A 17,064-nucleotide genomic window follows, 5' to 3' on the forward strand; every position below is an offset into this window, starting at 1 on the left:
CACATTTGTGTCCATTGGAGGATCCAAGTCCTTTCAGTTGAATGGTCCCTTTTTTTTAACTATGGTGGTCAGACTTTTATAAATGTGGTCTTTTGTGCTTTTTCCACGGTTTTTGCTACTTCGCTGAAAAATATCACAAAGTTGAAAGCAGGTTTTAAAGGCTTGAAATAGCTTTGCAATAAATATTACTTCATAGATATGTATATGTGAATAGTTATAAATGTGAAAGCTTCCTACTGGGATTAAGCACCAGAGTTTACAGCCAGCAGTGACATGCTGGCAGCAGATCAGATCTATTTTTTCACGTTCTTTTGTAACAGCCCCTTTCACCAGCTCAACTTATTAACTCATACATGAAATAAAATCTCTTATCTTGTTGTCTTCATTGTAGTTGACTTAATTGAACGTTTGACAAAAATACAAATAAAATGCAGCAATGGTGAGTCTGATGTAAGGTGTCTCTGTAAGACAAAGAAGAAATATAAGTCTGTATATAATTCAGCAAACTTATAAATGTTCTTTTTAAATAATTTTTGCTAATTTTATCTTTAGCCTGGAGCCTCAAAAGATAATCTGTTGAGGGTGCCTATATAGTTCCAACAGGGCTTTGCATGTTAATTCTTCAGGGGATTATGGGGGCAAAGTCATCCATAATGCCAACAGTAAATCTCCAGTAAAAAGGTTTCCCTTTAAAAAAAGGTTTTTGTTCTGCTTGTGTATGTTGCATGAGGGAAAGGTATATCTAAATCCCTGATCTTCAAAAAAAGATAATCTGGTTGTTTTCCTCCTGTGTCCCTCTTGAGTGCTTGCATTCCTTTCTCAACACCCCTGGCTGTATAACAGAGTTTGTTTTTGACAGAAGCAGATCATGTTCCAGATTATACAGATCTTTTGATATTGTTTTCACACGTTTGTAAAGCTTCACCATCCAGAACATGTTCCCTTCTATCAATGATTCTGAACATTTGAGCAGATAATACTTTGCAACTCACAATTACTGTAAATGTATGCATCAAAATCAGACAACTTCCCCCTTACTTTGAGATTAGCAACACACTGCTGTTACTGCAATTTCTTAGTTTGCTTTACTTTAGAACTTGTGACCTTTGACCTATTGCAGGGAGCATTTTACCCTTCAGCCAAGCTGTGTGAAAATACAGTTACATGCCAGCTGAAGATTATGTGCTCATAGTCAGAAGAGAGTTGGCTGTGCAGCTGCTAATTTGGTGCCCAGAACTCCAGCACAGGATGCCAAGACAAACTGGGCAGGAAGCCGATGAAGTGATGGTTGAAGTGCTACAAGATTGTTGTTGTGAAGGTCAGTTGAACGGTAACACTCTCATGATTACACGTAAACATTCCAACAACAATCAGCTGACAGTGTGACAATTCCAGAAAGATCCCTGGCTATGAAATGGAATAAACACCTAACTAAAATGCATTTTGATTGTTTAGGATAAAACCTCTTTTGATGTTAATCCAGTAACTAAATAAAACACGTTTTTCATTTTTGTGTGTTAATATCAACAACTGTTTTGAGCATAAAATTAAACTGTGTGCCATGAGTGTTCAGTTTGTAGGTTGTAGTATGGCTTCCAACATGGTGTCCAGGCAGAAGCGCTCCAAAGTTCGGTTATATTTCACCAAAAAGGACAATACTCTGGCCAGTTGCAACACGTGTAGAGCTTTGATCACATCAAAGGGGAGAAAAACCTCCGACATGCTGAAACATTTGACCACACAGCATGCAGTTACTATGCATGAATGTAAACTCTTTGACACGCTGCTAAGCGATGACGGCAACTCTTGTGGAGGAGCTTGTGGCACAGCGTCTTCCGTCTCAAAAGTCCCAGGTAAAACTTCCAGGTCCTGTTGATTGTAATAATGTTAGCAACCTACTGTATGACTAATTTCCTTCTCATATTAACATTTAGTTGACAAGGACTGCAAGAGCGAGGCAGGCTCAGAGGCAGGCTCCCGCAGACCTCTAGCTACCCCTCATAGAGGCAGGGAAAAGTAAAATGACAGAGGCGAAAATACATAAAATGTTGACGCATGCTTAATGAATTAAAGTGTTACTGCAACCAAAGCCATTTGTACTATATATAAATGGATGAGAATCGACAAGACAACCGATAAGGAACCTAATCGATAAGCGATATTGATACTGTAACTTAAACATTACAAGTCCATTCTCATTCACATGACTCAGTGCTCACCGCAATTACTGATAGGAATCCTGCTTTATGGACAACATAGTCCAAGTATCATTAAGCTTTACATATCTGACAATAATTATAATCAGGCTCTTTCGATGTAGAATCTGCAGCTGTGAGTTACATGACTTAGACTGTTGGCCAGGTTCAAGGAATACGTAACCTTTGGCTGTAAAAGAGAGATGCGAACTCTGAAATGGCACTGATGGTTGTGTTGTAAATAGGATGTATTTTTTTTTCTAACTAAGCAGTTTTCTAACCCTAACCAATGCAAGTTATTGCCTAAAACCCAACTAGGAATTGCACGTTTTATGTAAAATGTTCTGTTTGTAACCAAGTCAACGGGCAAAATGATGATCATAAGGATGACGGGGGCCTTTTGAAAAGAATGTAAAACAATTGCTTTCTAACTGTAGAAATCTTTGATCTTATTCTGTAACCCAGTCATTTTAATGCATAAATCCAACAAGGAAGTGACAAAAGTACTTGAAAAAAACAGTTTTCTTAGCTCGATCTTGAACACACTTGAAAAGCACTGTAAACTTATTTATGTAGTTTTTTGTATACATTAGTAGTTTTACTGTTGGTGTAAATAATAGTAAAAATATTAATAGTTTCCAGGTCCTGTTGATTGTAATAATGTTAGCAACATACCGAATTAATAATTTCCACCTGATATTAACATTTAGTTGATGAGGACTGCAAGAGTGAGGCAGGCTCAGAGGCAGGATCAGACTATTAATAGTACAGGATCAAACTATTAATAGTTTTACTATTACTGTATACAGCTGCACACAACTTTTTTTGACAGCTCACTCCTTACATTTCCATATTTATAGCATCTCATGTAAAAGAAAATGAATTTCACACAACTCGATCGTCTTCCTTTCAAATTACAGCAGAACATTTAGCAATAAGCTTTCAAATTTGACGCATTGATTCTATTGGCTGGTTGAAAAGAGGATAAAGCGATTCACTGTCAACCAGTTTTCAACTAAACCAAGACTGATGCTCACTAGCTACTGTCTACAGTGGCTATGTTAGCTTTTCTGCAAGCATAACAGGCTATAACCGAACTGTCACATAGTTAGAATTATGACGCAAACTGCAAAGCTAATGCTATTCCCATTGCCTTCACTTGCTCTTCGTGCTATTTACCTCTTTATCACCAGCCCTTTAACATATTTGTGGACCTCTTAGCTTCGCTTAGCTGCTAGCATGGTGGTAGACTCATGATACATTATAGCTATTTGATTTTTGTAATAACATCATGTAGCTTTTTAATACATTTCTGGACCACTGGACTTTGTTGTTCATGAAAACTGCAAAAAGAAGTGCAGTATTTCTTCTCACAATTTGTGCTCTTATCCCTCTTGTACGTGTGCATACACAAAATTAAGATGTTGTTGAAGAACAGCTGGCTTCATGAGCAGTTACTATTCTGTGAACATGACAACATTTTCCTCGAAAAGCAGTGACAGCATTTGTTTTTCGTCTCCTGCTGCCTCAGCTCAGATCTCATCGTTGCAAGGGAAAGACTTTGCCTCGGTGGAGAGCTGAAGAAACAGTTGAATCCGATGCCAGAGCTCCACAGCAGAGATTTACAGGCTCCAAGAGAGGACAAGCAGTAACTCTTTCACCAGGTTTATAGACAACAAAATTCCTTCAAATTCATATATTTCCAAGACTTATTTTCTAAGCTTATTTCTAGGAAGGGCAGATGATCTGGTGTTGCACTCATCGGATCCCGTGAGTACATGGAGAGAGTCCAAGCAAATCATTTACACTGAAATACACTTCCAGCGTTTTTTTCTTCTTCAATTAAACATGCAAACCTTTGTAGACTTTTGGCTTTCTTGAACTCGTACAGAGCCAGACTGTACATTAGTGTCAGACAGTTCAGCTCAAAACAAGTTTTAAAAGTGATCTAAGTGGCTTCAACAACTTGTTAACCACTAAAACAAAGTCATGAAGTAAGGTTTCCTCAACAATCCCAATGACAGCAACATTTTTTCTATTCATTGCTCTTAGTTTTACTTTACTGTTTTGCAAGAGGCATTGCACCAAGGATTTTTTTTCCTTCTCAAATTTAGATATTGATTCTAGAAAATCAAGTGAAACATAAAAGAAAGTTATTTTGCTGTTGACTGAAGGGAAAGCACTTAATTCCCTTGTGAAAGCTTTATGAATCAGGCAATCTTTATTTGTACAGAACATAAAAAGCCGATATGTATACAACAAACATTTCAGAGAGAAGAATAATAATTATCAGATCCCTTGTAGCTTTTTAGGCAGACAAGTTAAAAGAGGTAATCAGGCGCTCTTGTTCAGTATCCAAAAAATCATGTAAGAAAAATGAACATTTTTGCCTGTGTGACTCAATCACCAGGGGAAAATCAGCAGTCAGCTGCAGGTGAATTTGTCCTTTGAGGTTTCAAACTATCAAGTCATTCCAAAATAAACAGGATTCCAAGATGAGATATCCATCAGTTAATTTACTTCATCCAGATCCCAAATGTTGCTTTCCAGGCAATTTTAACAGGAACTAATCTCCACACTCAAGGAAGACATAGACACGACACAACACGTTATTTGTCTCAGTCGTGCCATGGACTGGTTCAGCATTATGTAATTTGTTTTGAACAAGAAGCAGTTACAGTCCTGTAGAAGTGAAACATTACTGAACTACCAATGCAGTTACAAGCCTCAGGGGAGGACACTGGAACATAAACGTACTACATCAATAACAACCTACTTAAAGTGTCAGACTGTGGAGCATTCGTGTCACTGCTCATCCAGAGCTCCATCTGTTTTTAATGAGAGCCAAAGATTTACTCAAATAGGAGATATCTGTTGTCATGTATTTCAGAGCATTCATTTACCCTGGGGGTAGCAGATGTAGATCAGAAAAATATAGTTCAAATATCCAACTGAGTACGTTAGACTCAGTTCTGAATCAGCTCAGGCTCTGACCAGCACCTAAGATCATGCTATTGTTAACACGCTTACATACTTTGTTGGTATATTATATTACAGTTATACTGTAGGTATAGATATTTTAGTATTGTTGACTGTGTGTCGAAATTAAGAACTGATTAATCAATATGAAATATGACCATAGTCACAGGAATTCATCTTCCATGGATGAATGTGTGTGAAAATATCACCCCTTAGATTCAAAACAGGATGTAAAAAAGTGAATGTGAGCATGAAATATGCAGAACGCATGAAGGCAGGAGAGATGCAAAAGGCATTTAATTGACCATACTGTTCTTTGTTCTCTGTTGGGAAACATTGTGTGTTCATGAAGTTATGTTTGCTAGCAGCAAATGCTCCACATGGTGTGTGTTACCCTCTGTGCTGGAGCCAAGCTGTGCAATATGGGATTGGTTGTGTATTTTTTTAATTGAAACGCTCCAACCGCAAGCATAGCTCAACACTTATTTATAACTTCATAAACTAACTTCATAAAGTGGCTGTAGTCTTACCATTTTTTTCTCTCATGTTCAATAAATTCCTTCAATTCAACCATGCCATGGTCAAAAGTGTGTGTCTAGAACGAAGGAAATAGGCTGTGAGTAAGCTAAATTAGGAGCCATACAATTGGTTGACTAGATAATTGCATGAAAAAACAGGTGCACAGGTGTTCCCAAAGAAATTTTCAGTTTTCAATTTTAAAACTGAAGAAACTTTTCTTCAGTTTTAAAATCTACACTTTTGTTATGTCCGTTAGTTTTCACTCTGTTTGGTCCAGAATCTATGATTGACTGTCACAGATTTTACATGCAGAGAAATCTGCTATTGGTTTGGCTCAAAATGACATCAAAGATAAGAGTTCAACTTCAAAGGTCTTATTGGTTGTGTTTCTCGTTCGTGACATGACCAGAAGTGCCTCTAACCACAACACAGGGCCACAGTCCAGTTGATTTCTGTCTTCAGTTATTATCTAAAAGCAACAGTAAGGGATATCTTTGCATGGGGTATAGCTCTTTATTAAACCATTCCTAGGCTCTTTCTTTCAACAGTGCATTGCATTTCATAAAGGTCAATGCACTTGACAGCTGGCATGAAGTTCAATCTGACTGATGCTTCCAAAGCCTGTCCAAGAAAAACACAAAATGCTTCCATCATAGAAATACAGATGACAATGGAAGCCTGCCAAAATATATTACAGATTCATATACAAATATATAAATGTACAATCAATAAATATGGTTCTTGAGCTGTGTTAAAGATATGATTTTATCCAGTCCAATACAAATCTCAAAGGCTTGTGTGCTGTTTTTAATTCTTTAATGTTTCAAAATAAGGATATGTTGTAGGCTGAGCTTAGTCAATGAGGTAAATCGCCTCAGGTGAGACATTGTTGACAATTCATGAAACCTTTAAGGAGGGCTGCCATTTCTGTGTCATTAAAAGAGTAGCTGTCCTTCAATTTAATCCCCAAAAAAAGACCAAAACTAAAGAATGCAAATCCCTGTTGGAGTGCAAACCTTAAAAAACTTTTACATGAAAATGGCTGCAAGGGACAGAGACTCTTTTAAAGTGACCAGTGACACAAAAACCAATGCAGTCAATGAACAAGCAAGGCTTCAAGAGATCAGGTATTAACACTTAACTTATATTCGGAAGAAAGAACAACACTGATACAGATTAAGGTATTTACAAAGAATGCTGTGATTCTCCGTTCAGTAGATTGTAAATGTTTCTTTGGTCCCTGTCGATTGTTGGCAATTAGTGGTTAAATAAAGGCAAACATTGGACACAAAATGATCATTTTGGACATTTAAAAACAAACACACAAAGATGTGCCTTATCTATGCCTATCACTATGAATCATGTATACACAGCAAATAATCCGAGTTCACATAGGCACAGGAAATGCATCATTCAGAGGCTCAAAATATATCAGCGTCGGTATAAACAGTACATATGGGATATAAAAGCAAAAAACAATGATTACAAAGCAGCAGAGGCTACTAAAAGTGTAGATTTGCAAAAGTAAAAACTGTGAGCACATCATCAAACAGAAACCAGTTACATTTTTAGCAGCAGAATTTGCATAGACGTGAGAAGTCATGAGTGGACTGATTTATAGCACTGGGGATGAGGTTATGTTGGTTGCACAGGGAGTTCAGGAAAAATGCAGAAAGAGTTAAAAAAAAAATCATCAGGTGTCCAGTTATTTGCACAGGCTTCCCTGGTGTTGCTGTGTGCCATCCATCTTTGGCTAGGTGTGCCGGGATGGATGAGCCGCACGATGGACGACATCAAATGCAACTTCAAGCGTCGTTCTGACCAAAAAGACTGCCCTGCATTTTAAGTCTGTGCATCCTAGAGAGAGGAAACGACAGTGAGCATGAGTGATAATGCTTGTGTTAATTCTAAACAACAATAAAAGTCACTGGAGGCTTTTACTATCGTCATTAAGCAAACAACTGTGCAGATTTTTGAATGAAGAATGAAGGATTTAAAAATTGACGTATGTGTTTGGATGAGTGACTGTAACTTACCTTCTTTCTTTACGGCTGATGTTGTCCTCCTTTGACTTCACAAAGACACTATCTTCCCCTCCCCTGGTGAGATAAGCAAACTCTCCGTCCTTAGCTTTGAAGATCACCCTGAAATCACACACACACAAAAATAGATAATTTCATCAAATGTTTAAAATCACAGGACATACATACACGTTGCCAGGTCTAATCTGTGTTAATTCTGTATTGAGGGGTGAGAACTCACTTGGACTGAGTCTCCCCAGACTTGATGCGAAGCTTTCGGATGTGAAACCTGCTGTTGCCCCACCAGCTGGACCAGCTGATGATCGCATCCTTCTCCCACCGCAGTTTCACAATCATCAGTTCGCCTATGTCCACGTCGGTGGTGATGAGGAAGGACACGGTGGAGTTCCCGTTCAAGACTGGTCTGAAGGGTTAAAGGAAGAGAGATTTTTCAGAGTTAGTCAGCTCAGACCAGGATGCGCTTTGTGTGTTTGCTCAGAGGTGTGATGTACACATCTAGCCTTAATAGTCCTTATTTAGACACTGTAACACTGTCTGTGTGATTGTGGTTTAAACGTGATAAGCCATTTTGTGTACGTACAAGACAAAGGAAATGTCCTCCTTCTCAGCATGGGTTCCGTACAGTGAAACCTTCATGGGCTGCTCGGTGAATTCAAGCTGCTCCTTGCTGAAGAAGTGTGCCTTCACTTGGTAGTGGAACACTGGAGGATGGGACAAAACACTCAGTTTTACATTCACTCTTTCGCACCACTGCTTAAAGCTTATTTAACACAAACAAGCCTCGTCACTGTGCTGCATTTAAATACAGATTTGTATGAGATCCTGGTTGGTTTCCTTCATCCTTTATATCTGCTAAAACATCGTAAGCTCTCGCTGCAGCTGTGCATCTCAAGCATATGAACGTCTAACAAAAATGCAGTTGCCTAGTGCTGAATTGTAATTCTTAAAAAAAAAAAAAAAATTCCATCGCCTCTCTGGTGTATTACATGCAGCGGTGTCACATTACTTTAGCACACCCACTGTCACCAAAATACCCATGACCTCCTCTTCTTGTGACCTCCTGAATGCACACTACTCTTCGTACATGTGTGCTTGCAATAAGTGTTCGCAAACTGTGAGTAGTCTGTTAGTATCACCACTAATGTCACTGATATTAACACCAAGCAGCCACATTCATATTAAGGTTGTTCACCTAGAGTACAGCTTAAACTGAGGTTTGCTTTAATTACAGTATGTCCATGGTTTAACTCTCAGGAAGCAGGCAACACATAACCAACCGTAAAAAAAATTTCATCATATTAATTTCAGGTGCATCCCCATTCTCCTGATATTTACCTTTGTATGGCATCATGTCACGAGTCTTGAGGTACATCTTTGCGCTGCGGGCAGTGCGCACCTTGTTGACGTTGTAGCCGATCTTGTTGCAGCGGTTCTTCCTGCAGCTGAGGCACATTCCCTTGTTAAAGGTCTCTTTGGAATTGCAGCGGTAGGCCATGCTCTGGTACTGAGTGTTCACCAGAGAGTCAATGAACAAGTGGATGGAGCGCTCATGGGAACATTTGACAAGCTGGTCCATATCTGCAACGCACCAAGTAAAGAGAAAGATTGAAACTCTCGGACGTTCACTCAAATGGCGTCATGTCAAGCTGGAAAATGACTTCCTGATGTCTGTGCTTTTTACATGTTCTCACATCGTGATTGATGCTAACCTGGAAGGCATCTCTCAATTAGTTCTGCATTGCTTAGTTAAAACACAACAGCTGAAGGCGTGAAGCAGCGAGACATCAAGCCAGACCTTATTCTCTGTGGCACATTATGAGTCTGTAGCTGTGTTTTGAATGCAGGGTAGCTTTTATAGAGCCAGAGTGTCTGTTGACTGTTGAATTTCAACATTCTACACCACTATAATCTGGGCAGAGATGTGTAGTTATGAAGTGCTCCACACAAAAAAAACCCCCGGAGATAATCGGTACCATCTGGTTTAAGTAATTAACAATCAAAATATATCCATGCATGTCTCCTTACACCCCACAAAAACACAAACTTATTCTTGAATTTAACATTTTTGTATGATTAGGCATGAACTTTGACAGTATTTATATTGCAAGCTAACCGAGGTACTTAATCAGCATTTTATGTAAAAATGTAGATACAAACAAAAGGCAGCATACTTTGGAGGCCCTTGATCCCTTCCAATGCAAGCCCCATCAAGGTGTTCTGGATGTCGCAACCTGGCTGGAAGGTGCCTCCATTTGGGTAGATGTCAATGTGACCCACAGGTCTCTGGATGCCAATGCTGCGGTCTGGGGACCCCCTGGTGTTGGTATGCAGGACGTCCACAAACTGGGCATCGCCTCGGGACAGAGTGCTTTGGTCGTCTGCGTTCTCAAAAGTGGGACCAGCAGGATCCAGACCTGGTTACAAAACCAAAAAGAGGAATTGTTTTGTAATCACTGTTGCCAGACTGAAGAAAGATTGCATGGCTGAAGAGACAATAACATAACGAGGATCACTTCTGAGGATAGATTTACGAATGAAACAAAAAAACACTGTGTGCTTGGCTCGGATCCTTTCAGCCCTGTGAAACTATACAGAACCACTGAAGCTAAAAAAAGAACAATGCAAGTCAGTCATTGGGGGCTCCTAATGGGTCGCTGCTCTTAGATCACAGTAAACACTCCATTCTTCCAAGCAGGTCAGAGGGATTTCAAAGTTGGATAAACCTCATAGGGGCTAAAAAACAAGATTGGAACTGGCAAATACTGGCTGTATCCAAATATATAATGCAGGTCTGGAATTAAGCTAAATTAATGCTTCATTGGAGCCAGGCTCCAGATGCATTGGCTAAAACATTGTTATAACTGTAATAGTGCATTTGCATGAAAATGCAAAGGGTTATCTATGTCAACTGTTTGAGGTTTACAGATCAGTCAAAACATGTTTTTACCTGTGATCCTGCTGATCTTATGGTCAGTGAGGTCTCCAGCAACTCCAGCCACGTGTGCTCCCAGACTGTAACCCAGCAGATGAAGCCTCTCCCATGGCAACTGCAGCTCTTTCTGTAAGAAAACAGACAGGTGAGATGTGGAAGAAGAGCATTTTATTGTCCTTATGCTGTTCAATGACAATTTACAGGCTGTACCTGGCAATGCTCTGCAGCACTTTCTACCAAACAGAGTTTGGGACATTATCCAAAACGAGAATTATTTTGTGTCCAAATCTTTTGCAAGCTTTTAAACTTGAAAGTTACATAAACAAAGGCCAAACACATGAGAGCATTAGTCATGCCAATGACCTTTTCTGTCTTGAAGTAGTTCAGACAAAAGTTGGGCTCCACTAAACACTGAACCATGCTACAAGGAGCTGCTGTGAGCCACAGACACAGCTATAAAACACCTTTACAACGGTTCAAAATCAAAACCAGTAGGAAAACATATCCACAGCAGCTGTGTTGAGTACCGTACATTACGTCATGGGTAACAAATATCAGACATTGCTCTAATGTCTTTGCCAGCATGTTTTACATCAGTGCTGTGATACTTTGGTAAAGAGGGCCAAACCCACAAAGAGCATGTAAAAAGTGTGAGCCAGCTCTTAGTAAGCCATCAGCCAGCTTCGACACCACTTCTTCCATTGCACTTACCTGCAACCAGGAGACAAACTTGGCCACGTCACGGCCCACTAGCTTGGTGTAGGCTGCAGAGGTTGGGTAGTGCTGGTTTGCACGAGTCAGCCAGTCCACCACAATCACATTGGCACTTGGCTCACGCTCATACAGAGCGGACACCAGCTTGGGCACCCAGCTCTCGAACATCCCTGTTACCTACAGGAGCACACGGACATGAGGTGTTTGTCAAAAGTGGCCTATACTTAATCAAAAGAGCTTTAAGTTTAGTAAATTTAGCAAAACATTGCTCATAGTTCACTTATAATATTTTTTGCACAGTCATTCAAATAGTTTGGATATTTTTTTTTTTTGCAAGTTTTTTGGCAAACTTCCTAAACTACAAACAATTTTGGACCATAGCAGGAACAGAATGTTATTTGGTGAAAGTTTTCCATCTCTGAATTTGCTCAACTAAACTTTATTATATTCGGCTTTTAATTTGTCGCATACATTGATGTTTTTTTCTTCAACATACTTGCTAACAAATGTTTGAACAAGTCGTTGTGAGATATCTTAGAAGTAATCCTACTTGATCCACCTCTCAGGTAAGCGTCTGACCAAAGCTCAAATTCTTTGCATTATTCCACGAACTGTGGAGAAATGTCAAGTTTTTGTATTAAATTCTCTAAACGTTTTAGACTACTGGTACGTTGTTCATTTTTCACCAAGCATATTGAAAGTGTCAAAGTGTCTGCGTTGTACTTTAACGTCCCGAACACAGCAAACATTTGGGTAAAGCTTACAGACGTGGACAGACACAGGTCAGCTGCAGTATGGCGTGATTTACTTTGCCCTTGGCCCTCACCCTGTGTCTTGTTGTTGGAGAGGAGCCAAGGCATCATCAGGTTCAAATTTTACTGCATGACTGGCTTTAAATCACATTATATGGGAAGATGCACGGACTCTTTGCCCTGCTTTCTCTACCTTCTCAGCCCATTTTTCAGAACAAATGTATTTCTTGTTGAGCCATAAAGTTGGAACTTTTCCCAACATTTATGATAGTTCGTTGCATGATCTTCTCTCTTTCTTTCTTTGACATTACATCTGAGGATGTTTAGTTTAACATACCGTCCATCCATGTATCACAATGAAGGTCTGGGATTCTGGTTTGAATTCGCACTCTTTGATGGTCTCCGGCCTGCCGGCCACGATGTAGCACATGTCATCATCTGGGATGTCCTCGGTGCGCAGGGAGAACTTGGACACAATGTCAGTGTAATCTGTGATCCATTCAGTGGTGGCTGGCAGAGAAGCGGTGGTGGCTGTGGTGTTTACTGTTTCAACACACACACACACGCACACACACAGAGTAGATCATTAAGTTGTTGTGGCACGACAGGAATGCAGAGGATTGTTGTCAGGTGGGATTCTAACAAAGAAACATCATTATTATAGTTTCAGTCAGACCCACACAGCCGTCGTGGATCCGTTTGTTGTTTTCAGTATAAATATGCCCAGTTCAGCTTTTTATACACAAAACAGACCGCTCAGCTCAACAGAGATGAGACATAAGGCATGACAGTGTCGCCCCCTTTAGTCTTTTCCGATTTTTTACCGACAAAAGTTTGATATGGGCGCACAATAAAGAAGCTGAGTTTCCCAAAATAAAAACACGTGAACACGTCTAAGACTCAATTTAAAAAGTCACATCGAAATGAAGTCGGTTCTATTAACGAGTCACGCCACAAAACGTGAACAAACAAGTAAATTGAAATGATTTTCCATGGCGAAAGCTAATCAACCGATCTTTTTTGTTTTGTTTTTATTTTCTTATCTAATTGTACAATGTAAGAAATTGTGTTTACTTAAAACTAAAAGAAAACTACTCTGTTTTCCAGGGATATCTTTATCGTCTTTTCTGGTCTTTCCTCTGAACAAAAGGCTTTTGGAGCCGAATGGTATGAAATGGGATGTAGACCTGCAGCTCTGAAGTCTGAAAGCTTCTGAGGAGGTTACTCGCGGCCAAAGTGGAACAGCATGCATTAATTAGCTCATTTCCTATGGTCTGTTTTCTTAATCCCTGCTGCATCACTATAAAACCATCTGAAACTGTGTAACTCATTAGTCTGAATAGAGGTTGGTCTTACCAAATACAGTTGCGGTGGGGGGTTCAGGGTCTGAAGAAAAAGTTGCAAAGATTTTTCCCAAAGTTATCCAAACAGTCAAAAAGTAAATATTTTCCTTTCCCATATTATTAATGAAGTTTTGTTTAGTTTTTTTTCAAAACCTAAAATGCACTAAAAAGTAAAAAGTTCAATGGAAATTGGTCGAGAAGTTATAAATCCACTTAAACCCAATACACCGGTGACAATGTGGCGTGGTCCTGAGATTTAAGGGTGAAGTTTCTTGTGGTCTGTCACAGTTACGGCTCCAAGTCATCTTTATGTGTGGCTAATTTGAATATCCAAACATGATTGGCTGGGGGTTCGAGGGAGGAGACTAAACTTTATCCTGGCTCTGAATAACTGAGAGCACATCATCATTCATCCTCCCAGGAAAGCTGGCCCCTGGCTGCACAGCAGAAGGTTTCATTTACACGGTGCCATTAGAGTCAGCTACCAACTGTCAGTTTGCTCGATAGATGTTCAAGGGATTACCGAAGGGCTGTCCCTCCATTTCCGTAGCAAACGTTTCTCACGTTAAATTAGTTTCAAGATCCAAAAAAGATGTGAATTAACCGGGGGGGGGGGGGGTAACTATGCCACAGTGTTAAAAGCATCCAAAACACTATACTTTACACTATACTTGTATATTATTATAAGGAATAACAGAGGAAAAACAACATAATAATAACAGAATAATCCATTTATAGCGAGGAAACGTCTCATCAGGACAGGCATTCCTACGTTTCACAATGTGTAAGTAGCTGTCTTCTGTTCTTGTTTTCAGCAAAGGTTGCTGGTTTATCGTTTTAGAGTGTTCAGTTCTTAAGCCTATGACAAGACGGTCTGTTTTTATAATAAAGTCCTAACTTTCTCTGTGAAAGTTGTGAGGCAACCGTTAAAAAATTCTCTCCAGCAAACACTGAAAAGTTGCAAGACTTTCCCTGTTAACCACAAAGACAAGTCCAGCTCTGACTGGACCTTTTTTCAGACTGACCTTTTCTACATTTTGTTACGTTTCAGACACCTTTTGAAACAGGTCGAATTGTTGCCTTATCAGTCTAGACACAACACACAAGTTAAGACAGTTGAAGTATGAAAACATGTGAAAATTGAATTAATCAAATAATTTAAGCAGTCAGACTCTCCTAATAGGTTCTCAGTGAGAGAACCGTTTGCTGGAGCCCTGTATCTTTTCCATTATTTACACTTTAAAACAAAAGAAAAGTTTTGTTTCCATTCCTTTTGGCGGAGATGTTCAAGCTCAATCAGGTTAGTCGTGTTCAGTTCTCTCCATGGTCTGAGAAATGTTTTCATTCAGGACCACTCTATCTTTTTCTACATCCTTCTTTTCCGCTAGCTTGACACATCTCCAAGCTTTCATCATTGAAAATCACCCTCACGTCAACATGTTCGACTGTAGAGATGGAATTAATGAGATGATGCTCAGTGATGGTGAGTGTACTTCTGAGCACAGTAAAGCGTGGAAATGTTCTTAAATCAGTTATTTTTAAATGGATGGATGTACATGTTAATATATCAGATTAAGTTTAGAAGGTATTGAATGAATAATATCAGTTTGTCAGCTCTTGATATAACAATTCATATCACTGATTCTCACTGTAACGTATTCAAATTTGCGTTCGATGCTCTGAGGTGATTCCATAGGTGGTACAGACCCAACTGGTGCTTGTGCCATCCAGGCATGGGGTGCACCATTGTATACTGCGGTATTTGTGACATCATTGTAGAGCTTCTTTCGCAGGGAGAGATAAACAGCTTTCAGACAATATAACTGCATCTCTTGAGAGGTTCAGCATCAGTTTGTGATAAACAGCCGCACTGGAAAGTTCTGCTCCACCCGCAAAATGGTTTCAAAGAACGATACAAAAGGGATTACATGAAGAGATAAACTGACCATAAAGAGACAAAATATACAATGATCGGACAGGAAATAATAAGGTGAACCAAAAATAAGCAAAAATAGCACCAAACTATAAGATAAATTGACTACAGGGAGATTAAAAATGAGAGCAAGGAAAGTCTTTCTTCTTTGTGTGAGGATGGCAATGGAATGGGGGAGGTGTTTTCACCCAGGGGCCCACTGTCTGATAATCCATCCATGCATTCAATTTAAAGACAAATCTGAGCTGTGTGGGTGTGTTATAGGACCCCTTTTCTCATTGGTGGGCCTATAGTGAAACTCCAAAACAACCTCAAAGCGTAACTGGATTTCAAATCATGCCCACTTGCCTTCTCCCATGCCCTCTGATTGGCTGACAACCAAATGGCAAATGTGAAATATCAAGTCTTGTGAAAAACAAAAAAATATGTCGAAACACATTGTGCATATTAAGGGGTGGCAGTTTAACCCTTTTGTGACGTCCTTTGGGGCACAGGGGAAGCTTGAGAACAGCGAACAAATCAAACACATGTGTGGTTTATGAGCAGGAATGAGAGAAATGTGTTTGCCTGAGTTTTATGACGAATTTCACGCAAAAGCACCTGTTTGAAAATATTGTACCCTCTGTTATCTCCCCAGACTGACGCCATCAAACCCAGACTGACTCATAACCCAGATATCTGGAAATTCAATCACTATTGTCATTGTGTTTACATGTTTCCACTTAATGTATCTTGTTTAATATTTAAGTCTCACTAAATGAGATCTGCAGATGAACACGAAGGGGTGGTATGAAAATCAAAAGAAAAAAAAATTAAGCTTTTGTTTTCGAATTGCAAGGTCATCAACATCAACACTCACAAACTCCCAATGCAGTACTCTCCCTTTGACATCAGTGTGTGATATATTTATGGCAAACAGAATAAAGTGATGAAAAATATGACTATTTCTTGAAACACTGCAGCTACAATACAATGGGACAGCCATCGGGCACCAACCCCACTGTGCTGTTAGAAACGATCAGCAATAATTCCAACCTGGAATTAATTTAATAAATCATAATAATGAGAGAAAGTGTAAAAGTAAACACGTGTGCTCTGTCAAAAGAGACGACGCAAGCAGGTGCTACAACCATGGAGGCAAGACAGACACTAACTTCTTCTTTGTTTGTATATGAACCTCGATTGTACTCTTTTTGACACACACTGAGCCAACATGGATAAAACTTTCCCTACCACTAAACTCTAAAATGATTTTCCTCAGTGATCAACTGCTGCTGGGTTTGATCTCTCTCAACACAGACCTCCGTTTCTTTTATTGTGCAAGTCCAAGTGTATTTTTGTACACTGCCGATGACTGTGTGTGTTGACTTCTGTGGAAGTGATTGTCAGGAAGGTGATGCTTGTGGTCAGAGCAGCAGGCCCAACCCAGTGATTAGACAGAAGAGCAACGCCTATCCCTCAGGCTGTGATCTCAGTTTGAATCTCTGCTCCCACTGCAGCTACAGCGCTTGACCCACAGAGATAAGCGACTGGGAAGAAATGAGTAAATATCCTCTGTAACACACACCCAGGCAACATCATCAAAATGACATTTAGCTTCAGATTGAGCTTTCTCAGCAGCTTGTGACTCAGCAAAAGAAGGAATGACGCGAGAT

At 39.6% G+C, this 17,064-nt stretch overlaps 1 protein-coding gene across 1 annotated transcript; it reads right to left on the reverse strand.

Moving 5' to 3' along the window:
- Positions 1 to 6,192: 6,192 nt before the first annotated feature.
- Positions 6,193 to 13,758, reverse strand: lpla (lipoprotein lipase a). The gene is made up of 10 exons (XM_072389586.1): positions 13,490 to 13,758; positions 12,471 to 12,676; positions 11,379 to 11,558; positions 10,683 to 10,794; positions 9,907 to 10,149; positions 9,071 to 9,313; positions 8,316 to 8,436; positions 7,956 to 8,138; positions 7,730 to 7,837; positions 6,193 to 7,550 (listed from the first exon to the last, which is right to left on the reverse strand). Exons 1-10 carry the CDS (start codon positions 13,590 to 13,592, stop codon positions 7,499 to 7,501), a joined length of 1,551 nt encoding a protein of 516 aa, XP_072245687.1. The 5' UTR covers positions 13,593 to 13,758; the 3' UTR covers positions 6,193 to 7,498.
- Positions 13,759 to 17,064: the final 3,306 nt, after the last annotated feature.

Source organism: Leuresthes tenuis, unplaced genomic scaffold, assembly GCF_036924035.1.
Source record: "Leuresthes tenuis unplaced genomic scaffold, fLeuTen1.0.hap1 SCAF_7, whole genome shotgun sequence".
Taxonomy (NCBI): domain Eukaryota; kingdom Metazoa; phylum Chordata; class Actinopteri; order Atheriniformes; family Atherinopsidae; genus Leuresthes; species Leuresthes tenuis.

Coding starts and splice junctions, on each gene's coding strand:
- lpla (XM_072389586.1), bottom strand. CDS start 13,592: ATGGGAAAGGAAAATATTTACTTTTTGACTGTTTGGATAACTTTGGGA. Junction 10,150..10,682: donor TAAGATCAGCAGGATCACAG/GTAAAAACATGT, acceptor TTTTGTAACCAG/GTCTGGATCCTGCTGGTCCC. Junction 9,314..9,906: donor AGGGATCAAGGGCCTCCAAA/GTATGCTGCCTT, acceptor GGTGCGTTGCAG/ATATGGACCAGCTTGTCAAA.